The following is a 26,092-nucleotide window of genomic DNA, read 5'->3' as shown; positions in this document are numbered from 1 at the left end:
CTAATTTAGTATAAAAGACAGAATATTAGAGGATAAAAATATGATAAATTTTATTCTCATCAAATCCCTCCACACTTAAACTCTTGCTCGTCCTCGGGCAAGACAAAACTGAAGCAAAACTAAAACAAGACAAGCTAACTAACTACTAAAATTTTCGGATGTCATTCTTAATAGGATGTTCTCCCTCTTGCATGCCTTGATCCAATATTTAATGATCCTTCCATTTGTCCACTTCTTATTCCTCTTTAACTTGTCAAAGAATCATTTTAAATCGCCAATCCTCATGTTTCCCAGTGAAATCAACAATCAAGGGGAGCATGCATTTCGTCGCATGAACAATTTTAGGACTAAAGTAAGCACTCGTTGTTTTTATAATCAAATGCAGCAAGATTCAAAGTATTCCCTCATAATAATATATATATATTTTTTGAATAAGTCAAAACAAGGAATTTTATTACTATAAGCTTGCTTATATATCACATCTCCACCACTAGCATGAGTTCATTGCATCAAAAGGTGACAAGGGGTTTGGGATCTAGGGATGAGTGAATTTTATGCTCCTGCTCCATCTCACACTACATTTTATTTCTTCTCCTCTTCCCTTTCTCTTTTTTTTTTTTCCTCCGAAAAAGGGCATCACCATTTTCATATCAATCCTTGAACTCACTACCGTGGTCTCAACATGTCTATTAAAGCAAGTTCTAGAATAATCAAACCATGTTTGACGGTCATAAACCAAATGCTCATAGGGGTCAAATTTGTATTGCATCTTGCTCATTGATCATTCAAACTACTGAGGTACCTTCCATATCCAAAAATTTCAGCTAGATTTGCTTGCATCCTTTCTTGTCTATCTCACCTAAGCACATGATTCATGGTGGTTTGCAATCATTCAAAAATAAGTCTCTAGGGAGCAGAAATTTTGAAAGGAAATGTTAGAGAGTGATAATCGAAGCATGCTAGAGTCTGAGAAAAATTTATTAACCCCTTAATCCTGCCCCACACTTAAGATATGCATTGTCCTCAATGTATGGAATATGCATAACAAGAACAAGGACATAAAGATTTAAGAGGACTTCCCTGAATGCCTCATTGAGTTCCTGCAGATGTGAGATACAAAAAAAAAAAAAAACACTCATAAGTGAAAAAAAAAAACTGAACAAATGAACAACTAAACTTAATGGGTTGCTTTCTATAGGCGCTCTTTTTAAGTCGTGAGCTTGACTTTCACCTTTCTTTCATGGTGGTTTCAAGGAGAGAATGGACCCATGGTGGATGAGTTGCTCTCCTTCAATATAATGCTTCAACCGCTGCCCATTTACCTTGAATGTACTCTCATCATCATTATGTAGTTCAATTACTCCATAAGGGAATACCTTAGCCACTACAAAGGGTCCGCTCCACCTTGTCTCCTTCCTTGAATTCCTTCCCTGCAATACGAGAGTCATGCCAAGCTTTAGTTTTTTCTTTGCAAGTGCAGGCATTCTCATATGCCTGATTTCTCCATTCTTCTAGCTTGTTGAGCTGAAGTTTCCTTGCATCACCTGTATTGCTTAGATCAAAATTTAAAAATTTGGTAGCCCAATAAGCTTTATGTTCCAATTCAACGGGTAGATGACATGCTTTGCCAAAAACTAATTGGTAAGGAGACATACCAATTGGTGTTTTAAATGTAGTACGGTAAGCCCAAAGTGCATCATCTAATTTCAAGGACCAATCTCTCCTGGATGTGGTGACCATTTTTTCTAAAATCTGCTTTAGTTCCCTATTAGAGACTTCTACTTGGCCGCTGGTCTGAGGGTGGTAAGGGGTTGCAATTCAGTGTGTAACACCATATTTGTTTAACAATTATTCAAGTTGTTTATTGCATAAGTGCTTCCCCCCATCACTTATGATGGCTCGAGGTGTTCCAAAACGAGTGAATATGAATTTCTTTATAAATTTAATGACAACTCGAGCATCATTAGTAGGGTATGCACATGCTTCCACCCATTTGCTCACATAATCCACGGCCACAAGTATATAAGAATTATTAACAGATTTTGGAAAGGGTCCCATGAAATCAATGCCTCATACATCAAATATTTCGTAGACAAGAATGTTGCTCAAGGGCATCTCGTTTCGTCGGGAGATATTACCTGTCCTTTGGCAATGATCGCAAGCACTTACATATGCAAAGACATCCTTGGAGAGTGATGGCCAATAAAAACCGCTTTGGAGGATTTTTGAAGCGATTCTTGATGCTCCATGGTGACCTCCTGCTTCTGTCATGGCAGAATTTTATAACACTTCGCACTTCCTCCTCAGGAATACATCTTCTTATCAAACCGTCCTTGCAAATTTTGTATAGGTAAGGTTCATCCCATAGATAATGCTTTGCATCAGAGAAAAATTTCTTTTTTTGCTGATATGTCAGGTGAAGAGGCACCACATTCCCTACCAAGAAATTAGCCAAATCAGCAAACCAAAGTTCATTATTACCATTAATCGCATATAGTTTATCATCTGGGAATTCATATGTAAGGCTGAATTATCAATATTTTCAACATAATTTTCATCCAGCCTTGATAAATGATCAGCTACAATATTTTCACTACCCTTCTTGTCCTTAATTTCTAAATCAAATTCTTGCAACAACAAGATCCATCGTAGTAGCCTAGGTTTTGCATCTTTCTTAGCAAGTAGATATCTCAAGGAAGCATGGTCTGTGAATTTGATAACTTTAGATAAGAGCAAATAAGATTTGAATTTTTCAGTAGCAAATACTACTGCAAGTAGTTCCTTTTCGGTAGTGGAATAATTTTTTTGTATTTCATTCATGGTCCTACTTGCATATTAAATGGTATGAAATTTCTTATTCTTTCTTTGCCCTAAAACTGCACCCAAAGTATCATTACTTGCATCACACATGATTTCGAAGGATAGTTCCCATATAGAAGCTGTTACAATCGGCGCTTGAACCAATTTCTCTTTAAGAGTGTTGAATGCATGCATACAATCATCATTGAATTCAAAATGTATATCCTTAACTAGCAGATTTGTCAGGGGATTTGCGATTTTAGAAAAGTCTTTAATGAAAAGCCTATAAAAGCCTACGTGTCCTAGAAAACCCCTAACATCTTTTAATGATTGAGGAGGAGGGATCTTTTCAGTCAATTCTATTTTAGCTTTATCTACTTCGATGCCCCTGGAAGACACCTTATGCCCTAGAACGATTCCTTCCTTAACCATGAAATGGCATTTTTCCCAATTCAAAACAAAATTACCTTTTCCAAATTATGCAAGCAGTCATCGAATGATGACCCGTAGATGGAGAAATCGTCCATGAAGACTTCCATGAAGTCATCGATGAAATCACCAAATAATGACATCATACAACGTTGGAAGGTAGCAGGCGCATTGCATAGTCCAAATGGCATTCTCCTAAATGCAAAGGTTCCATATGGGCATGTGAAAGTGGTATTTTCCTGATCTTCAAGTGCAATAGGTACTTGAAGATACCCAGGGTAGCCGTCTAGGAAGCAATAATATTCGTGCCCTACAAGTCTCTCTATCATTTGATCAATAAATGGTAGAGGGAAGTGATCTTTCCTAGTGGCCTCATTCAGCTTTCGATAGTCTATGCACACCCTCCAGCCAGTTATTGTTCTTGTGGGAGTTGATTCATTATTTCCATTTAGAATTATAGTAATTCCACCCTTTTTTTGTATGACTTGAACAAGACTTACCCATGATGAATCAGAAATCGGATAAATAATACCTGCTTCAAGCCATTTCAGAATTTTTGCCTTTACTACCTGTTGCATTTTAGGGTTCAGTCTCCTTTGTGGCTGTGCCTTGGGACTGCAGCCTTCCTCCATCAAAATCTTATGTGTGCATACCAAGGGATTAATCCCTTTCAAGTTGGCAATGCTCCATCCGATGGCTAGTATGTGCTGTTTTAGCACCCTCACTAGTTTTTCCTCTCGGAGGCCTGTCAAATCAGTAGAGATAATCACGGGTAAGGTGGACTTTTCTCCCAGAAATGTATATTTTAAATGAGAGGGTAAGGGTTTAAGTTCCAAAGCTGGAGGTGCTTTGATGGAAGGTAATAATTGTTTAGAGGAGGTCGGTGCATCTAATGGTAGAAATCTCCCTTGTCTTAGCTTGCACTCTTCTTGGCCGGCCTCTAAAAAATTCATCGCCTCTTTTACCTCTTCCTCCATGACCTGCATGTCATCACAAGAATTAATAATACAGCTTTCAAAAGGGTCATCTAACTTTGATTTATTAATTTCTGCTGCCACCACATCAATAGAGTCGATTGCATATATCTCATGTTCTCTCGTGTTGGGATACTTTAGGGTTTGAAAAATGTTAAATATCACTTCTTCACCATTGATCCTAAGAGTAAGTTGGCCCTTTTGTACATCAATTAAGGAATTACCAGTAGCAAGAAAGGGTCTCCCTAGAATTAATGGCATCGATCTATCCTCCTCCATATCCAACACAATGAAATCAACAGGGATGGTGAAATTCCCTACTTTAACTAAGACATCTTCCACTATTCCCCTAGGGTATTTAATGCTTCGATCAGCCAATTGTAGGGTAATGGTGGTAGGTGTTAGTTCATGCAATCCGAGTCTTTTAAAAATACAGTAGGGCATTAAATTTATACTAGCGCCAATGTCACATAAAGCTTTCTCAAATTCAGCATTGCCTATGGTGCAAGGTATAGAAAAACTCCCTGGATCCTTTACTTTTGGAGACAGTTTATTTTGAAGAATGGCCGAACATTCTTCGTTTAGCTTTACCATCTCACAATCCTCCCACTTCCTTTTATTGGACATCACCTCCTTCAGAAATTTGGCATACTTTGGCATCTGTGACAATACATCAAGAAGAGGAAGATTAATATGGATCTTTTTGAACACTTCCAAAATTTTTTCAAATTGCTTATCTAATTTAGCCTTCAAGACTCTTCTTGGGTAGGGGATAGGAAGTTTAATTTCATCTAAATTCAGTTTAGGGGTACTTCCCTCATTCTCCTTTTGCAGATCAGCCACATCAGCTTCCTTGTCTTCTTTCTGGATTTCGCCAACTGTCTTCCCACTTCTTAAGGCTATGGCGTTTACCTGCTCTCTGGGATTCTTCTCCGTGTTGCTGGGTAGCCATCCCTCTTTTCTTTCCGACAACAAATTTCCGACCTGCCCCATTTTACCCATTTGGCTATTGGGTAAAATCTTAAACGTGGAAACTGATTGGTGGGTTGGGTTTCAAACACATGGATATGGGCTTAGAGAGAGTAATACAGGTCAAGACTGATGGTACTTGGCACTTACTAGACTAGGCAAGGAGGATTAGCTATTGGGTAAAATCTTAAACGGGGAAACTAATTGATTGGTTGGGTTTCAGATATATGGATATGGGCTTAGAGAGAGGAATACAGGTACAAAGGAAGAAAGAGTAGGAAACACGAAACCATATGTTATTTTTTTATTTTCTATTCATTAATTCACAACAGAAAAAGATACCTTATTATTTTGCTTTATTTTTTATTTTCTACTCATTAATATTACTATTTTTTATTTTTTATTCATTAATTTACAAGAGTGCTATATATAATTATTTCAGATTATGTCATCTTATAAAATAAAATGCTATCCCTCTTCTCTCTCACCTAAATTTTTCTCTCTTCATATTCTTTAATCTTTATCTCAATTTTTATTTATTAATTTATTATTTTATTATTATTATCTAAGCATTTATTTATTTTATTATTATTTACAATTATGCTACAACTCTTCTCTCTCATCACCTAGGGGTGCATTCCATGCGGGTTGGGTCGGGTTTATGGTTAACCCGGGCCCAACCCTAAAAGTTGAGCTTAAGGCCCGAGCCTAGACCGGCCCAAGGTCATGCTTGATTTTCCGAAACTGAGCCCGACCCGCACTATAATATGATGCACTCGGGTTGGGTTCGGGCTTGGGTTGGTCAATGAACCCACTCTAAAATTATAAATATATATGTATATTAATGCAAATATATATACATACATACATACATACATACATATATGCATACATACTTATATATGTGTGTGTGTGTAGTTGGGCTAGGCTCGGGCTACCGGCCTAAAAAGTAAAAAATCCTGACTTTTTGGGTCCAAGCCTAACTTGAGGACCAAAACCCAAGCCCAGCCCATGTAAAATTTTAGGTTGGGCCGGTTCAAGCTCGTGTTAGGCCGGCCCAAGTTGCACCCGTACTCTCACCTAATTCTCTCTCTCCTATTCTTTATCTCAACTTTTATTATTTATTTATTTATTATTATATAATCATTTATTTATTTAATAAAATTAAATAAATTATTTATAAATCATTAAAATAAAAGAGATTTGACATTGAGAGAGACTTTTATTTATTCATTTATTTATTTATTTATTATTATCTAAGCATTTATTTATTCATTCATTTATATTAAATTGACTTCAAAACTAAAAATTTTATTTATTTATTTATTGTTTTATTTTATTAAATTAAATATATTATTATCCATAAATTTCTACATATTTTAAGTAATTTTTTTTCCTAAAAACTTTTAATTAAAAAATTTATCTTTTACAAATTCATTTTTCCTATACAATAATTTAGTTTTGGAAAGCCCTACAATGCAGGGCCCCTCTACTAATAAATACATTAAGTTGGAATGTGTACAAAAAGAAGCCCTTGAGAAGGCAAGAAATGGAATCTAACAGTAAATTTTACTTTTTTTCTTTCAAATTACAAGAATGCCACTCTCCATCAACTGTCTCTTTCTTGTTTTTTTTTTTCTTTCAAATTATAAGAATGCCACTCTCTCTTACCAATTCTTTCTCTCTCTTGCATTTTTTTCTTTCAAATTACAAAGCCACTCTCTCTCCCACCAACTCTTTCTTTTTCTTACAAATTACAAGAATGCTACTCTCTTTTTTGCTTTTTTTCCTTACAAATTACAAGAATGCTTCTCTCTCCTATCAAGTTTCTCACTCTCTTTTCCTAACAACTTACAAGAATGCCACTCTCTTATCAACTCTCTCTCTCTCCTTATAAATTACAAGAATGCCACTCTCTCTCCAACTAAGGGAGACCACAGGTTGGCATCTCAACTACTAGGGGACCTACATTCAAAGGTAGTTGAGCTCGAGCTCAAGTATCTAATTCGAATCATGATCGAGCTAGACGACACCTCGACCATTGAGGGAGACCTTGGCTCAGCACCTCGACAACTAAGGGAGACCTCAGTTTGGCACCTCATCAACTAAGGGAGACCACAACTCGACATCTTGCCTACTAGGGAAACCTCAACTTGACACTTTAGCAGTTGAGGGAGACCTTGGCTCGGCACCTCAGTTGCTAGGAAGACCCGCAATCAAAGGTCTCACAAGCCTAATTGAATGTATACATAGGGTGTCACCTCGGCTCAACACCTTGGTCACTGAGGGAGATCTCGGCTCAGCACCTCGACAACTAAGGGAGACACCTCAGCTTGACACCTCACCATCTAGGGAAACCTTAGCTTAACACTTCAATAGTTGAGGGAGACCTCGGTTTGGCACCTCGGCAATTGAGGGAGACCTCGGCTTGACACCTCATTTTCTTGAGAGACATGCAACCAAAGGTACTCGACCTTGAACTTTCAAGCTTTTGATTTAATTGGAAAGTACAATTAGGAAAGTGTATAATATCCTATCCTCTAAATTAGGAAGGTGAATGATAGGAAAGTACAATTAGGAAGGTGTATAATATCTTGTTAGACTTTCTTTTTTCTTTTACTTACTATTTTTCTACCCCATAACTTGTATATATATTGTAGCCTTCGGCCCTTCTTTGTACAAGTTTATGAGAAAGAACTTCTCCCATTAAAAGTTCTTCTCCTTCTCTGAGTTCTGCAATTTTTGGTTGACACTTTCTCATGGTTTTATAGTTTTCTCAATCAATTATGTCTTAGCTATTATCTTCTCCATAGTTTTCTCATGGTATCAGAGTTGTGGTGAGTTTCACCATTGATCCATTCAGAGGGCGTGTGCCCATCAAAGAAGAGGAGTCATGTGACTCATAAGAGTGAGGTTTGGTGTGTGTCGAACCACTCCTTCAATCCAGCCATATTTCGAGCAACCTCATGTCTGAAGCAATGACTGGTAGCAGCTCATCCACCTCTTTCAAGATTCCATCTATCGGTGATCCCACGTCTATATGTTGTCTGAGCTCGTCTGATAGTCCAGGTAAGCTTCTAAGCCAAATCATTCTTAATATAGAAAACTATCATATTTGGGAAAAGGCCTTTCAAAGAGCTCTAAAATCTAAAAACAAATTGAGTTTCATTGATGGGACTCTAGAAAGAGCTAAGGCGAATGACATTGACAAGAATACTTGGGATAAATGTAATGCTATGGTTGTTTCATGGATCTTTAATTGTATCGACAAAAGCATACAAAACACCATAATTTCCTTTGATGATGCTAGAGAGTTGTGGATTGAACTCCAACAAAGGTATCATCAAGGACATGGTCCCCGAATATATCAATTGAAAGGGGAATTAAATGAATTCAGGCAAGGGTCACTAAGTGTCATAGATTACTATGCTAAACTAAAGGGAATATGGGATCAGTTAGATCAGTATACTAAAACCAACACTTGTGTATGCGGATCAACGTGCAAAATGTTGATCAATATATTGGAAGAAAGAGAGAATGAAAAGGTCTATAAATTTTTAATGGGCCTTGATGATCGATATGGTACTATTAGATCAAACATTATAAGCATGGACCCACTACCTTCACTCACTCGCTGCTTTGCCATGATATCAAGAGAAGAATTACAATTGAAGGCAAGGCAGCATGAAGATCCAAGGATACAAGTTGCTACCTTTGCAAGCCAAGGTAAATTAGATCAAAAGGGTCAAATAAGAGAAGGGCGAGACTCTGCTGATCTACCCATAGTTTGTGCTCACTACAAGAGACCTGGACATGAAAAATCCCGCTGTTTTTAAATCATTGGGTACCTGGAATATTGGAAGAATCAAAATGGAGGTAAAGCAGGCTATGGTCGAGGATGAGGAAATGGAAATCATAGAGGCAAAGGAGCAATGTCCAATGCCATCCAGGGCCGAGCAGGTGCTATCATTGAAGAAGTGGGAGTATCAAACAACACTATACAAGTGCTGTCCCTAACGCAAACCCAACTTGATCGTTTAATGTCTCTGTTGGGTACAGGTGATTCAGAAAACATGATCCATGATGCATTGTCTGGCAAGAAATTTTCCTTGGTTCGCTTATCAAATTGGATTATTGATAGTGATGCGTCACACCATGTTTCTAGTAATCTTAAAGCCTTTGAGAATGTTCGAGAGGCTAGAAGGGATGAAAGAGTCATCATCCCAAATGAAGATTCTTTGAAAGTGAATAAAATAGGGGACATCATGATTGAGAGATGATGAGACTAAAAAGTACCCTATTTTTATCCCTAATATTCACTCTTTTACATTTATTTAGCACATAAATGGACTCATTAATCTTGTATTTCGATTCAGGGCAAGAAAGAAGGCAATTGGAAGAAAACAGGGTAATTCGGATGATTTTGCACAGTTTTGGCGACAGTCAGTAATCTGGGCATAACTCTCAATTTTAGACTCCAAATTGGACAATTCGAGAGGCATTAGAAAGATGAAAAAAGGCCCAAAACTTTTATGTTTTGGGTTTTGACAGATTCGGTTTGCATCGAATACGAAACCGGGCCCGAAGTCAGAGCAAGTTTGCAATAAAGCCCATTTCACAGTTGAAGCCCAATTCACAGAAGAGCCTTGTAGTAGCCTAAGATATTAAGGCAGCCTAACTCGAATTCAAGAGCCTAGAGTCCCAATTTTGAATGTAACCTCTAGAAAGAGAGTCTTATTAGATTTAAACTTTGAATGCAATCCTATAAAGATAAGAAGATTGGATTAGATCACTAGATAAGAGATAGGATAGGATTAGTTCAAAAAAGATCAAGACTTGAAGTTAATCTCCTAGAAGGAGTTGGAGAGAGCCCTCTCCCTCGGCTATATAAAGAGGGGGGCAGACCAGCTCTAGGCATCACTCAAGCATCCAGCAATCAAGCAATCAAGCATCAAGCAACTCAAGAAGATCAGTTTGGCCTACTGAGAAGCAAAGCCTGGAGGGCTCAAAAATCATGAACAGCTAAGCCTTTTCTTTTTTGGTTCAAGGGGGGGAGGTTCGATTGAGTCATCGTGAGGTTCTGTATTTAATTCAAGTTCTTGCTTTTTAATTCAATTATTCATTGATTCTTGTGCTTATTCTCTATGGATGTTAATGTTAATTAGTCTGACAAATTAATTAATGTCAATTTTTCCTATTGCTATCCATGGTTCGGTGATCTGTAATTGTCACGAATAGTGGTACAAGTAGCAATTAGGTTAATATTTTTCTGGGTCAATTGTTTGTGACAACCTTTGACTAATGTATTGGCATGTTTTAACCTAAAGAGAATTGATGGAACAAGATTTGATGATTGCAGCTATCTCAATTGTTGTTATCTTGGTTTAACTGTTTTCACAAAACTTAATGCTATCACTAGTTGATATGGAATGCTATCGTACCCAGTCGATTAGTGATAAGTGTTGATCGAATGCTGGGTTTGGTAAGATGATTTAGGAAAACATAAGGTTTATTATGGCTATCCTAATAAATCTAAGGTTAAATGCTTGAATTGTAAGACTACCGAAGTCTACCTATGATCAATGACCAATTGATCAACACGAACCCTTGAATCAGAATTTGGTAAGACTGATTTCTCTTGTTTGTTCGTTGCTATTTGCTTTCTTGTTCTTTTAGAATTTTAATTATTTAATTTTCCCACTCCATTATATTAATCATTCAACTGAGAAATTATTCCCTAGCTCCCTGAGGGATTCGACCTAGAACCACTATTACTACAAAAATTCTATTGTGGGACTAGCATTAATTTTGAGGGCTTTGACAACCCATCAATAGACATATCAAATTGAAAGGTATTCTTTATGTTCCAGATTTTAAATGTAATTTGATATCTTCAAGAAAGTTAAGTGAAGATATGGGTTGTGCTATTACTTACTATTTGAATATTTCTGTAATACAGGACCTCACCCGGTGGACGTTGATTGGACTGAGTGATCTCAAGGATGGCCTATACTATCTACAAAACACACATAGTGCTCATGCAATGGCCACCAAAAAGAATATAGAGGAATTGTGGCACAAATGTCTAGGACATCTTTCTAAGAAAAATTTATCGTACTTATTTGAAGTGTGTGGTTTCGACTGTAAAAGTAATTATGTTGAGTACTATGATATATGTCATCGTGCGAAACAGACACGAATTCTATTTCCTTTAAGCAACAATAAAGCTTCACATGCATTTGAATTAGTGCATTGTGACTTATGGGGTCAGTATCACACTCCATCTCTCTCAGGAGCCCATTATTTCTTAACCATCATGGATGACTTTACACGTATTGCGTGAGTGTATCTTTTGCATGATAAATTAGAAACTCAAAAGGTCTTCATGTCCTTTTGTATTATGGTTAGGAGACAATTTGTGGTCGATATCAAGATAATTCATAGTGACAATGGAACAAAATTCTTAGGGACTCAATGAATTTTTTTTTTCAGCCAAGGAATCATTCATCAAAACTCCTGTGTTGGGACACCACAACAAAACGAGAGAGTAGAAAGAAAGCACCAATACATCCTCAATGTGGCAAGAGCTTTACGTTTTCAAGCCAATCTACCTTTGAAAATTTGGGGGGAATGTGTTATGGCAGCAGCTCATCTAATTAACTACACTCCAAGCAGTGTACTAGGAGGTCGCACACCATTTGAAGTGTTATTTGGAAAAATACCCAATTAATCTCACATTAAAGTTTTTGGGTGCATTGTGTATGCCAAAAGGCAAGGCATTGGAAAGGATAAGTTTGGAGAATGTGCCAAGAAGTGTATTTTCGTTGGATTCCCATATGGAAAGAAAGGATGGAAAATGTATAATTTGGAGAAATGAGATATCTTTACATCTCGAGATGTACATTTTTATGAGGAATTCTTTCCTTTCAACAACAATGAGGCACTTAGAGGAGAACGACTTCCAAGTGAGGGGGAGCACGTGATTGTGGAAGATGAAAATGAACCGTTTAGGGATAAGAGGAGTCTTGTTGAAGGGATGAGAGATCCATTGTATGGGCGCTCAAAATTGCAGAATAAAGGGGGCAAATTTCAAAAAAAAATTTCCCTCCCTTCAATTGGGAATCATATTCCCTATTTAGAAAATCATATTTTCAAGGATCAATCTTGAACCATAAACTGAACTAGATCTGAACCAAAAGGAGTAGGAGAGAGGTATACCTGATACAGAGAAATATTATCTCTCAATGAAGGTGTTCGCGCCCAAGGAAGGATCCAAAGACTGCTCCCATTGAAGATGGCACAAAGTAGGATGGAGCAGAATCAGTAGTGTTCTTCTCCAAGAACTCTGTCATTCACAAGAAACAACAGGATGGCACGTGAGCACAGCTTCCTATCAATCCTTTCACAGAGAACTGATGTCAAGATCGAATATTGACTTCTCCCACAATTGGAGATCGAACTGGAAAACTAAGCGGCAAGAACAAGGAGGCGGCAAGAAAGAATTTTGCAAGGTTGCTTAATTCTTCCCTCTGTGATTTCAGCTCTGAAGAGGATGTGAGTATGTATCTACTAAAGGCTACCGCCCCTTCCTTCTTTTGTAACCCTAAAGGATCAGCTCCTAATCCAATTAAGAGTTGCTAATCCAAATCATATTTGGATCAGACACCCCTTTAGGTGATAAGGATAAACCCTTATCTTATCTGCAAATTAGATCAACCTTCTCCTAATTTCATTAGGAGGTTTCTAGATCTGAATCATATTCAGATCTGGACTCTCTGAGTGGATGGGGTTAAGACCCTATCCTATCTGCTGATCCATCTCAGAATTCACCCATATTTAACTTATTAAATTAGTCCTGTTCGAAATGGGCTTTAGGCCCATTAAGCTTATGTGCTCACTTAGCCTTCCTAACTGTTGTCAAGTTGGGCTTCCTTATATGGCATGGGACCCAAACATTGATTTACACATTAGCCACATGGGTTTAGCCCAGCCTTTGTTACAAGGTCTGGCCAAATACACTACTAAGGACAGTGCACCCCCTAAAACCCATCAAATGGGTTCTATGGGCCCAATACTTACCATAAGTGGTCCCTGGGCCAAGCCACCTTGTAACACCCAGGGACTGTGGATAGATGCAAGATTAGCTCATCAGGTATTACCCTCAATGGTCTTACACTTAACCTCTTAGCCCATAATGATCAAATACTGCCTGACAAGAGATACAGTGAGCACCCACAAAGAAACGAAAATGAGCAATCTGTTCTGTGATAGGAGCGACCTCAACAAGAAAGAAAACGGCCTGGATATTTAAGAGACTATGTGTGTGACACGTTGTTACCACCATCCAATGTGAACTCAGTCCGAAAGGTGGCCGCAGGTAAGGCCCATTCCCTAACACACTACATTTGCTATAGTAAATTTAGTCCAACTCATAAAGCTTTCTTAGTGGCCATCGATTCTCATGATGAGCCAACCAGTTATACACAGGCGGTCAAAGATGAACGATGGATTAATGCAATGGACAAAGAAGTTAAGGCCCTAGAAGAAAACAAAACATGGGAAATTGTGAGTTTGCCTTCAGGGAAGAAAGTGGTCGGATGCAAATGGGTCTACAAAATTAAGTACAAATCGGATGGAAGCATTGAACGTTTCAAGGCAAGATTAGTTGTGCAAGACTTCACTTAAAGATGGGGAGAGGATTATACAGAGACTTTCGCTCCAGAAATTACTTCTAACTAATAATCTAAGCCAAGCAATAAAAAGACTATTATACACAATTCCAAACAATGTAAATAATTTAACCAATCTATAATACACAATAAAAACTTACAAGGCGAAGAAGTTTGAATTCTATCTAACAAAAAAAAAAGTTCAAAAACAAGATCAAAAGCCAATATAAATATCTCTTGGAATATGATATGCAAGTGATAAACAATTGATTTTACAAGATTGAAACTAACCTAGAAGTCTAAGAGTTCTTGAAATCAGCACAGTACCAAAGTTATTTGATTTATTTATTTATTTATTTTTTGTTGTGTGCTCAGATTTGCATTAGAATTTCAGCAATGTAAGTGAATGTATGCGGATCTTATCCACACTAATAAATTTGCAAACTAGAAAGGCATAGCTCCATTGCTGAAACTAAACCAACATTCAAGTGTGAAGTAGATGTTCAATGGAAAAGAGAGCTAGCTAAATCAGCAATGGAGTTTATTACACACTATTCTAAACTTAAATGAACATAAGTAAACAAATCTGAAATTTACTGTAAACAGATCTACAAGCATTGTTAAATTTATGATCTTTAGGCTGCCCTTCAGGTTCTAACCATAAAAAAAATCAGATCTGAAAACTTAACTTTTGAGAATAGTCACTTGCAAAAATTCCAAACCTAATATCAATAAGTAGGTCTAAAATCTGTTGCAGTTAGGTCTGAAATAAGTCTGATCCCAATAGCTTAAGACTTCTCTTTCAAGTCCCAACTTAAATGTCTTATATGCCTCAATTGATTGCAGAGACCTGAAATCAGATCTGCAAACTTACCTACTGAGAACAACCACTTTTGGATCTGAGTTCAGATCTAAAATTACAGTAGCCACTGATACTGAAATCAGTGGTCATTGTGAATTTTTATAGCAGCTGAAATCAAATACACAACTATTTATTCAATCATATACAACAACTACTTGATTCTAGGACAGTGGATTTGAAAAAAAAATGCTGCATTCAAGGATACATCAATGAGGTCTAGGATCAGATCTGATCTGAAAATTATATTAAGAGGACCTGAAATAAACTGAAACAAGTCCAAAGTTAGGCTTGGTTTAAGGATTTTAAGCCCTACAATTGAAGACCAAACTTATATAACTCATGCATATCAAACAATTGCTAAGACCTGAAATTAGGTTTGCAATGTTTGGCATTGTTAACTACTGTAATTTAGACAGAACACAACTCAGTCTGTAGATATTTCATATCAGAACTCATATCAGACTACCTGCATTTCAGGTCTGCAACTTTATTAGAAATCAGAGTTGGCCATTAAAAACATTAAATTTTAAAATGGACATCCAAGCCCGTGTGGCTCATATTAAGTAATTGCAGAAACCTAAAATCAGATCTACTACTTTATACTGTAAGCAGTCTTGATTCAAATATGAATGCCAGTACATCAAAAATATGAAGCTCTTTTTGGACCTTTCAGGCCTCACAAACATCAATCCATAGCCAATTCAGAACGGGTGCAAGTGATTTAAAAGATAAAAAAACATCAAATTCACAAAAATTTTAGATCATGTACTTATACTGCCTCAGATTCTCATGCACTTCAGATCTAATTTTACCATTCATGGCTTATAGTTTCATCAATGAGGCAAGTCTAATGCATCAAATTATGAATTGGGTGCTATCACTACCCGAATTCACATCAAAATTGAGTAGGTTCAGGTCTGAGTTTAGATGAACTCAGATCTGAACCTAGCAGAATGCAGACTAGCAACCGGCTGAACTCAGATCTGAACTTCAAATCCGAGTTTCAGATTTGAAAGCTCACATGCTATTCTTTCATTGTTTTCTTTTTCTTTTCTTTTTCTATTTTTTTTTCTTTTTAAAAAGGAAGAAAACTAAAACAAAATACATCAATGTAACCAAAATCTTTTTGGATGAGTGTAGGTCTGATTGATGAATGCAATTCAGATCTGAACTCATTTTGAGAATTATAATTTTTTTTAGAACCAAAAGAAGAAGAGAAATTTGATTTACATAAGCTACATTAAAACTGAAACTAAGGATGAAACAATCAAGTATCAAGAGAAGAAACATGGCTCCATCAATGTAGCCCTTGATGGAGTATACACTTATTGGAATGTAGTACACACGGTTGCATACACCCATTCAGATCTGCTAGACTTTCTATTCATGCACAGCTGAAATCAGAGCTATCTAAATCAAAAAATTTCAAAGATCAGCCCAGGACCATTCACAATTTGGATTTGAATTAGTTCCCTAGGGTGAATTAGGGTGGTGATGATACTCAATTACAATTCGGATTTGAATTAGTTCAGATCTAAATTTCTTCAGATGCTGCTACCAAAGTGCTTTTGGGGGAACACCATAAGTCCCCTAGGGTGAATTAGGGTGGTGATGATACTCAATTCCCCTCAAAATTGCATCAGTTCAGGTCTGTGTTCAGATGAACTCAGATCTGAACTGTTGCAGATCTGTAACAACCAAAGTGATAACTGAACTCAGATTTGAGTTCCATTGCTATATAGATCTGAGTTATGGTCTTAAATGCCCTTTTTTACTATCCAATTATTTTGGGGCATGTAGATGGATAATAGGGTGAATTGGGGTGATGATGGCACCCAATTCACCTCATGATTGCATCAGTTCAGGTCTGAGTTCAGATGAACTCAGATCTGAATTGAGCAGATCTGCAATAGCAGAAGTGAGATCTGAAATAGAAAAATTGTGTGGAGGTGCTGCATTGCATTAAAATTATTGAGGTAACAAAAAATTTCAAATTAAACAAACTTTTCCTCAACCAAATCAGCTCAGATAGAGCAGAGCACAAGTCATTTAATACAGAAAAGTCTCTCCTACATCCTGCTCTGTTCACAGCCCCAATTCAGATCTGGGTGATTTCATATCTGAATTTCTTTACCCATGGCTATCCAATTGTTTTTGGGAGATAGCAGATTTGTTCTAGGGTGTATTGGGGTGATGATAACCCCCAATTACCCTTTAAATTTACATCAGTTCAAGTCTGAGTTCAAGGGAATTCAGATCTGAACTGTTGTAGATCTGCTACAGCAGAACTCAGATCTGAGTTCTGATCTGAATCCTTACTTTTCATTCTTTTGTTTTTATGGTTCTTTTTTTTTTTTCATTTTCATATTTTTTTTCTTTTTGTATTGAAAGAAAAAAAAATTATAGAGGGCTGAAACATAAGTAGATTTTTTTTTTTCAGTTGAGTGCTGCAGTTCTGCTATAGCAGATCTGAGTGCCGAATGCAACTCAGATCTGCAACACTCATGATTTTGTTTTTTTTTTTTCTTTCAGAGGGTAATAACTTCAAGATAGAAAGAAAAACATGTCTCCTTTTATTAAAATTAAACTGAAACAAGGAAAATAAAGTAATCTACTAAAGAGAAAAGAAGCGTGACTATAGTAATACAACAGTTGCATTCAAAGTAAAAATGAAAAATTAAGCAAATTAAACCAACTATGAATGCAATGCTGAATGAGACCAGATTAAGAATGCTCAATGTTTTCTAATATTGTTTCCCTAAATCCCTGGCAACGGCGCAAAAAACTTGATGTATGGCTCATTGTGACACTAGCAAGTGCATTAGCCGTTCAAGTAATAAAGTAGTGAGTGAAGTATCGTTCCCACGAGGATTTAGGAAATAATTACCAATACTAAATTGGATACTTCTTATCTGATTAACAAATAAATCAAAACTTTAATGAAAGCTAAAAATCTTAAACTAAAATTTATCTACATCATTGGTCCAATTTCCTTCAAATCAGGTTAGAAGAGTAAGCAGTAAATGACAATCTTAGAATTCAACAATCTATCAATTTGAATCATTCGAATAAATCATGATTGAGCCTCGGTTTGGTGAAACCCCAAGGTCATGAACAGCCTCTCTCAAGCGCATGTTCATCCTATGCATGAGTGACGATTCTTCTATCTCTAGCAATAATCTAATCCCCATGCATGCATTTCTTCAAACACTTCTAAGGCATTAATTCAAATCTGAATTGATCACCAACTGAATTGTGCAAGTTATCTCTAACCTTGCACTCAATTCAGTTCTTGAATAGTAGATCTGAATTCCTAGAGTCTCTCTCAAGCACTCTAGGAATTCCAAGCTTTAAATCCATTTGGCCAATCTGAAATTTGCAGATCTGAATTCTTTTTCAAGCAATTAAGATCTTGCAATCTCAGATCTGAGAATTCAAATATGGGTTTTGAAGGTTAATTGGCCGAATTAATTTACAATTTAACCCCTATTCAAGAAACTTCAAGTACAATTCATAACCATTCGAATGAATAAAAAAGAATTTGATTGCTGAATTGAAATTTTACAAGCTGAAATACATCAAGAAAGAATGGAAGAAGGAGAAAGAGGAAAGAAAATATAACAAAGAAACTGAATTCAAATTAAAGGAGAATGAAACTACAATTGAGTTATTACAAAAGATCTTTGAATCAAAAACCCCCAATTTCGAACTCACCTTTTTCTTCTTGCTTGCTTGACTTGAGCTTCCTTCATCCCTTCTTCTTCTTCTTCCTTGCGCCTAGCCTTCTTCTCTTCTCTTCTCTCAAGGTGGCCGAACCTCTAAGAGTGGGAGAGCCTTCCTCTCAAGCAATTGAACACCTCTCCCCCCTCCTAGAGGCCTCCTTATATAGTTTTTCAAGGGGGCTCTTGCCCCTTCTTGAAGCCTATAGAATGGGGTGTATTACACCCCTTTCTTGAACTTTCTAAAGCTCTCTTGAAAGCCTCCTAAGGGCTGCTATTTGGGCTGCACTTAGGATCTCTCTTAGCACATGATCGCTATGCTTTGAACTGTTCTTTTGGGCTGAGAATGGGTCTTCTTTGCTGGGCCGAATTCTACTCTTAGCTAGGCTTTTTTTTTCTTGGGTTTTCTCAAGGAACCCACTTGCTCTTCTTGGGCCAAAGTACTCTCTCTTGCTTTCACAACCGGGCTGGGCTGAAATTGGTCTTTTTGAACCTTCTTTTCTAGCAATTTTCTTTTATTTTCTTGGATTAATTATCCTTGAAACTTATTCTTAGCATTAAGCTAAATTAAGGCAAAAATTAATAAAACCGACATAAAAATCCATGCTAAAGTCCTAAAAAATTATAAATAAATTTTAGGTTCATCACCAAAAAATCAATAACGAGTTTGTACTTCCAACTTGGTTTTTCCCCTATTCTTTGGAGGAGCAAGAAACAACTCACAGTGTCTAGATCCTCGGTAGAAGCAGAATATAGAGCCATGGCCATGGCTACTAGTGAAGTAGTCTGGTTGCGGAGATTACTGAATGAATTATTAACACCGCAGTCAGGAGACACTAGTCTTTTCTGTGACAACAATGCGGCTTTACACATTGCAAGCAATCCTGTTTTCCATGAGAGGACTAAACACATCGAAGTAGATTTCCATTTTGTACGTGAGAAGTTGCTTTCTAGCGAAATTTTACCGTGCTATGTTCCATCACATTTACAGTTAGCAGATTTGTTCACTAAAGGTCTTGGCAAGCGACAATTTCAATTTCTCCTTTGCAAGTTGGGCATTTTGGACCCTTATGCTCCAACTTGAGGGGGAGTAATAGGAAAGTACAATTAGGAAAGTGTATAATATCCTATCTCTGAATTAGGAAGGTGTATGATAGGAAAATACAATTAGGAAGGTGTATAATATCTTGTTAGACTTTCTTTTTTCTTTTACTTGCTATTTTTCTGCCCCATAACTTGTATATATATTGTAGCCTTTGGCCCTTCTTTGTATAAGTTTATGAGAAATAATTTCTCCCATTAAAAGTTCTTCTCCCTATCTGAGTTCTGCAATTTTTGGTTGACTCTTTCTCATGGTTTTGTAGTTTTCTCAATCAATTCTGTCTTAACTATTATCTTCTCCATAGTTTTCTCATGATTCAAGCCAAGCTCGAGCTCGAGCTCGAGCTCAAGTCTCTAATTCGAATCGAGCTCGAGCCTGATAGTTTATGAGCCAACCCTTACAATGCAAGTCCCCTTCCACTATATATATATATATAATATAATATAATATAATATAATATTATAAAAAATGGAAAAGTACGAATAGGCCTAATGCAGATTTCTGATTCCCACTGCAAAGCTATAAACATTCAAAATGTCAAAAAACCACACTCTATGCACCCATACTTGCTAGTGAATTGGCATCAATTCTGACTTGACACCTACCCCAAATGTACTTTGAGCTTACAAAGTCTGACCCTGGGGTTATCGGTCATTCTCCCTAAAATAAACTCTCAAGACTATATTTGATAATTATTGAAATAGACCCTAGGGTCTTAAAAATATATTGTTCTAACCAAATTTAATGGTTACATAGCCTTTCCATTACAATAATTCAATGATTTTATGGAGAACAAAAGACTACATTTGTTATTTATTCAGGAAAATGTGTTGGTTTTGGCTTTGTATAAAAACCATATCAAACTGTAATAAAATGGTTTTATTGGATTTGATTTCCATGCTGAAATGGTTTGATTTGATCTGAAACTTCTTCTCAAACCATATTTTATTGAGCTGATCTGTGAAATCTTCTACAAACCATAAATACCCTTAGATATATAGATATGTATATGTACAGGCAAGGTTTTTAAAATCGAATCAGACAACAAATCATTCAGGGGTTTGGTTTCTGGATCAAACAGTCTGGTCATTTAAATCGAATGAATAGCCCATTTTAAGAAAAAATAAAAAAATGATAAAACTGTTAAACGGTTCAAACGGTTTGAATATTTAGGTCAATGATTTGCTGACCAAATCAACAGTTTTGGCCAAAAGACGGTTCTGGGGATAAAGCAGAATCGGTTCCAATTTTTCCGGTTCGGTTTTGAAAACCATGTGTACAGGTGTTCAGATAAGACTAACTTGTTTTTTCATTAAATTGACAATCATAAAATGGTCGATAAGAGTGTTCTGACGAGAATCGTATTAAAACTTATAAATAAACTCACCATCATTACTGATTTAAATAGCGAAACAACTATAAGCTCACCTTGATTTTATGTTTTGTAATTTTTTTATTATAAGAAATAAGATAAGATGATTGTGGTTAGCGTAAATATTGGAGCAAGTTACGTGTGGAAATGGGGGCTTGGACCACATCAAAGGCTACAGGCCTACGGCAACCAGTGGACTAGACCGTCTTGATCAACGGTTTTTCAAAACCGGACTGCACGTTCGTTGAGACTGTCAGCACTCAGAGTTCAGACCACCGGTGCTATCAGATCCAAATAGGACTATATCCCAATTCTCACTGCAGCTGGTTCACTGGTTTAACCGGCCATTAAATGGCAAGACTGATTTTTTGGTTGAACCATCTGATCCGATCCGGGTCTGGCAATACTGGTCCAGACTACACTATTAAAACATTTTACTGACCAGTTTAGAAACTGGGTCCACCAGTCCAAACCGTACGTGAACAGAAAATTAAAAAGAAAAACATAAAAATGAAAAATAATCCTATCGAAAAAGAATGACCTGAGGAGGACATAATGCCTTGGAGTTGATTAAGATGGTTGTAGTTAGGGGTGTAACTTGGGCGGATTCAACTTCAGTCTGAATCGATCTAGTCAGAAGTTTTTATACGGACTGAGTTTAGATTTTTTGGTCTTTAGGCTGGGTTTGGATTCAAAAATTTGGGCTTTTTTCAGTTTGGGCTCAGGCCTATCTATCTATCTATCTATCTATATATATATACTTGTATAAATGTATAAATACATGTTTAATTATAAAATAGGTTCATTGAACAACCAAAAACCCAACCCGTATGCATCACATTACAATGTGAGCTGAGCTCAGGTTAGGTTTGACCTCAGGCTATCTTAGGGTTAAGCCTAAATTGACCATAAACCCTGCCCAATCCACCCCACTTGCACCCCTAATTGTAGTGATCAACAAACGGTTTAACCGGTTCAATCACCCGGGCTGGGCCGACTTTTCGGCACTGAAAATAACAGCATAACTACCTACCTGTGATTGAGATTCTTGACCAGAAGATCATATTGACCTCAATTTTCTATTTCTACTTTCTACACGAACTCACGAAGACCGTGTCCAAATGTCCAACAGTGCATGATCGCATTATCATAAGGGCAATTATGTCATTCTGCTGAAAATGTGGAATTTTAATCTTTTTTATTTATAAAACGCGGGAAAGGGATAAAAAATACGTAAATTCAAGGAGAGGCAAGGTAACTTTCGTCCGTAGAATGAAGTTGATGAGGACGTCAGAAAAGTAACGAAATCATGGTCAAGGAATCAAACGAAAATGATCAGCAGAATCCAATAATAAGATAAATTAAACTTAAAACCGTGGCGTATCAAATCAGCATCTGAACCACGAACGCGCAAAGCAAATCTCCATTCAATGAATCCAGTTTCCTTCTCTCTTCGTCGCACCAACCCAGCAATCTCTCTTTCTCTTTCTCTGATAATTTATAGTCCGAGACCAGCTCAAAACGAACAAAAAGCTGAAACAGAGAGAGATAAACATTGATCCTCACTCGACCTTTCCTTGAGTTTCAATGGCCGAATCACAGTTCATATGCGAAGTCCAGAGGTGCTCAACAGACCCAGACATGGATGACAGAAACGACATCGAAGAAGGAGATCAGAATCAAGGAGATATCAGCGACATTACATCGAGAATATTAGAGGAGATCTTTGGAAAAGACCCAGAAGTTGTTCGTCCAAGGAAAAGAAGGTTTCAGTCCATTGCGTATATTTATTTGATGACTAAGCCTTTGAATGTAGTGCATTCCAAGAAAATGAGAATGAGATGCTGAGGGAATCCCAATCGGGTATTCAGAAAAAGCCTGTCTTTTATTTTCTTCTTTGTCTGAGAACTGGAGTTAATTGTTATTGTCAATACATGGAACTGTTTAATGAAAATTAGCACTGAAGTTTTGCTTGTTATCCATTCTTGTTAAGTTGTTATTGTTGCTCTACTGAATCTCTCTCTCTCTCCAGACCAAGTCTCTATACCATTTCAGAGAGAAAGAGAGAGAAAGACAGACAGAGGATCTATTGAAGCTTCCAAAGGGGACTAGATTGCAATACATTAATGCATTACAGAAATTTAGTTTCAACCATGAATGCCTTACACAACTGAAAAAGTTTCCGTGTCATAAGTGAAACGGTTCTTCTGCTACGTTGGCAAATTTTCTCATGGAATTGTAACAACTACCGAGGATTGAGCGCTTGAATTGCAATTTTAAACCACATTTTATGTTTTAGTATGCCTACAGGATATAGAAACTCTTAGAAAATAAATTCACCCAGTTCATTGCTGATTATTTTGCATTAGTTCATATTATATGAGAAAGAAATTCATGTTGAAAAACTAACGAGATAACTAGATTTCTTATCATATAAAATTGTATATTAATTCTCTGCTTGTTAGTTAGGAAAAAAGAAAATATATATGCTTAATTATATTTTTAGAGCTTGTATTTGATAACCATTTACCCTCCCAGGACAACCCAGATCGCTGGGACCAACATTGGGTAATGGCCTTATTTGGTGAGCATTGCTTGGTATAGGAAAGTAAGTTCACAAGTCTGATCAGAATGCGGGTTTGTCTTGGAAGCAACCATTTTGGTGCCAAAGTTTCAGAGGTTAGGTGCTATCTGATGCAGCTCTAGTAAATAGAGAAGAAGAAGAAGAAGGTGACGATGGAAGAGGTGTGAATGACTTAGGAATCCTCAATAAGTCAACATTGTAATATTATTTTAGATCCAAAAGGGCTCCACACGTTTCTCACTCACTGCACCCCCAAGGCCCAAACCAGTAAGTACTCTACGGGACAGGACATTTGAGGGATTCCCACCTGACCCGATTGGGTAACCTCGTTGTGGTTGTCTTTGTCCATGTTAGAGTTTAAAAGAAATATTATTTTAGTCTATTTGGTTCATTTTTGTGAAATGACCACTTTAACATTTTTTTTTTATATGAAAGAAAATGTGCTATATAAGACGGCGGAAGCATGACCCTAGACGTCGCTTAAACAAATATATACGTCCCTAGTAAGATTACAAGAGTTAAAAGAAAAAACAGAATGAACAGAAAACATTGCGTTGTAAGTGACACTACAAGAAAAATGACCTAAGCGGGCGGTCTTCAAGGCTGCCGCTATAGAAAGATCTGAGGTGGCCCGCTTAACTGAAATGACACTTTTTAAATTGAACGGGTCTAAATAACCCGACGCTGAGAGATCCAAAAGCCAAAACTCCCGCGTTTTGCTAACTCCAACGCGGTCTTTAGAACTGAAACGACGCCTAAATAACTTAACGCTGAGAGATCCAAAAGCCAAAACTCCTGCGTTCTTCTAATTCCCACTTTCAACAAAATTCTAACTAAAAAGGGTTCTCTCCATAGCAGAAAACCAGTTGCAGTGGTGAAAGTAAGATCTCTCTCTCTCACACACACTCACTCATTCACTCTCATTTTCTCTCTCTCTCTCAAAATATCATCACTGCCTTCTTCTTTGTGGTTTATTCATCGGTGCTTCGACCTCGCCCACATGTATTGTCTTTAGGGATTTCTGCCATTTGAGGGGCTTTCGCCATCATCGTCAACGATTCTTAACAGCATGCACAAGACGTATGTAAACATTTATTTTTTCGTTTTGCTCCAACTGCATGTTAACGATCTGATTTTGATATGTATTTACAGGATATGAAATTTGGCTAGCAGAGTCTCTTGGATAGGATTATTTTCTTTGGAGTAGCTTTAGGGAGTGTGGGGGTCTTGGTGGTGGTGGGATCTTCCCGACATAGTAATAGGGGGATACGTGGACACAACCTAACTGATAGGACGACAGCTCATTCGGACGTACCAAGTCTGCAATGGACCGAACTCGAATAATCGAACCACCTCGGGGCAAGTCCACCTTGGAGCAAGTTCAATTCGGAACACGATTGCGTCAGGGCCTCCTCAGTTCCAAGGCACTTCGGCGCTTGTGCCAGGTCAGATCCAAAGGGTAATAGCTCAAGTAATATTGAGCAACCTCTGCATGACAACCCTGAAGATCTCACCACCAGATTCCATGCTTTACGGGATCACGCCTCATAATAGCTAGCACTATCTCCCCTGACCGATTCGGGCGGTAGTGATAAGCCTTATTGGCTAGCAGCATTATCTCCTGTTAATACGGAAACGGGCCTCATTGTAGCAATAATCCCGGAACCACTCCAAGAAACCCACGAGGACTCTAGTATATAAAGACCCCAACCCTCCAGGGGCAAAGGTACGCGTAATCTCTACTTACTAGCTCTCTTGCTTTCTGAACTACCTTCAGCTCGCGAATTATTGACTTAAGCATCAGAGTGACCTCGCCGGGTAAGCACCCCCTGGTTCTCTGATTCTCTCTGTGTAGATCAACCAATTTTGTCGTCTACTAGAAGCCAAATCACCTCTAGCTAGGAGCAGCCAGATTGCGTTGCATCATTTGGCGCCATCTGCGGGAACGCTTCAAAAAGCCTTTTTTCACTAAGCATTCCAGATTCAGCTTCCATGGCATCTTCTAGTAACGTCGGACAGAACGCTGACATGAACGCCTCCGGGGGGCAACTTCAGGTCCCAAAAGTGTGCATTGGACAGTTCACCGTACCTCTTTCTGCATCATGTTTACCAGCAACAATACTAGTAGCAGTTCCCTTCACTGCCATAGAATCTGCAGCCGGTTCCACCTTGGCATCTGGCAACACAGCAAACCAAGCCTCGCCGGGAGAGACCTCCCAAATCTAGAACCCTCTTGGGAGCCAAGTCTCGTCTTGTGGCAGGAGGGAGAGATAGGTTACTCCTCCCGCCTTGTAGCAAGTGAATAGGTTGGGAGACACCTATCCCACCAGAGCCGCTTCACCTCAGACTCTAGACAAGGTCCCTCAGCCCATAGCAGTCGTCGCCAGCACTCCGAGCAGCTCCCTGCAAGAACAGTGCCTAACAACACAGAAGCCAGCAGCATTAATGCGGAGCAAGTAAAGAAGCAGCAGAAGCAACATCGTAAGGCTCGCCAAGCTACAATTCAAAGTCAGCCCGAACAGCCTAAAGGCAAAGAAAAGGTGAGCTAGGGAACCATGAAGACCACTCTACTCCTTTCCGTGCCGTCTCCTTTATCCCCCGAGCTCCTGGCCG

At 37.7% G+C, this 26,092-nt stretch overlaps 1 protein-coding gene across 1 annotated transcript; it reads right to left on the bottom strand.

Moving 5' to 3' along the window:
- Nucleotides 1-1,238: 1,238 nt before the first annotated feature.
- On the bottom strand, nucleotides 1,239-5,195 carry LOC148876282 (uncharacterized). The gene is made up of 2 exons (XM_088967076.1): nucleotides 3,267-5,195; nucleotides 1,239-1,430 (listed from the first exon to the last, which is right to left on the bottom strand). Exons 1-2 carry the CDS (start codon nucleotides 5,193-5,195, stop codon nucleotides 1,239-1,241), a joined length of 2,121 nt encoding a protein of 706 aa, XP_088823202.1.
- Nucleotides 5,196-26,092: the final 20,897 nt, after the last annotated feature.

The sequence above is a fragment of the Nelumbo lutea genome, chromosome 1 (assembly GCF_056320005.1).
Source record: "Nelumbo lutea isolate HS-2025 chromosome 1, American lotus-T2T, whole genome shotgun sequence".
Classification (NCBI taxonomy): Eukaryota; Viridiplantae; Streptophyta; class Magnoliopsida; order Proteales; family Nelumbonaceae; genus Nelumbo; species Nelumbo lutea.
The sequence above is the reverse complement of the archived record's forward strand: the minus strand, read 5'-3'. Positions and strand labels throughout refer to the sequence as shown.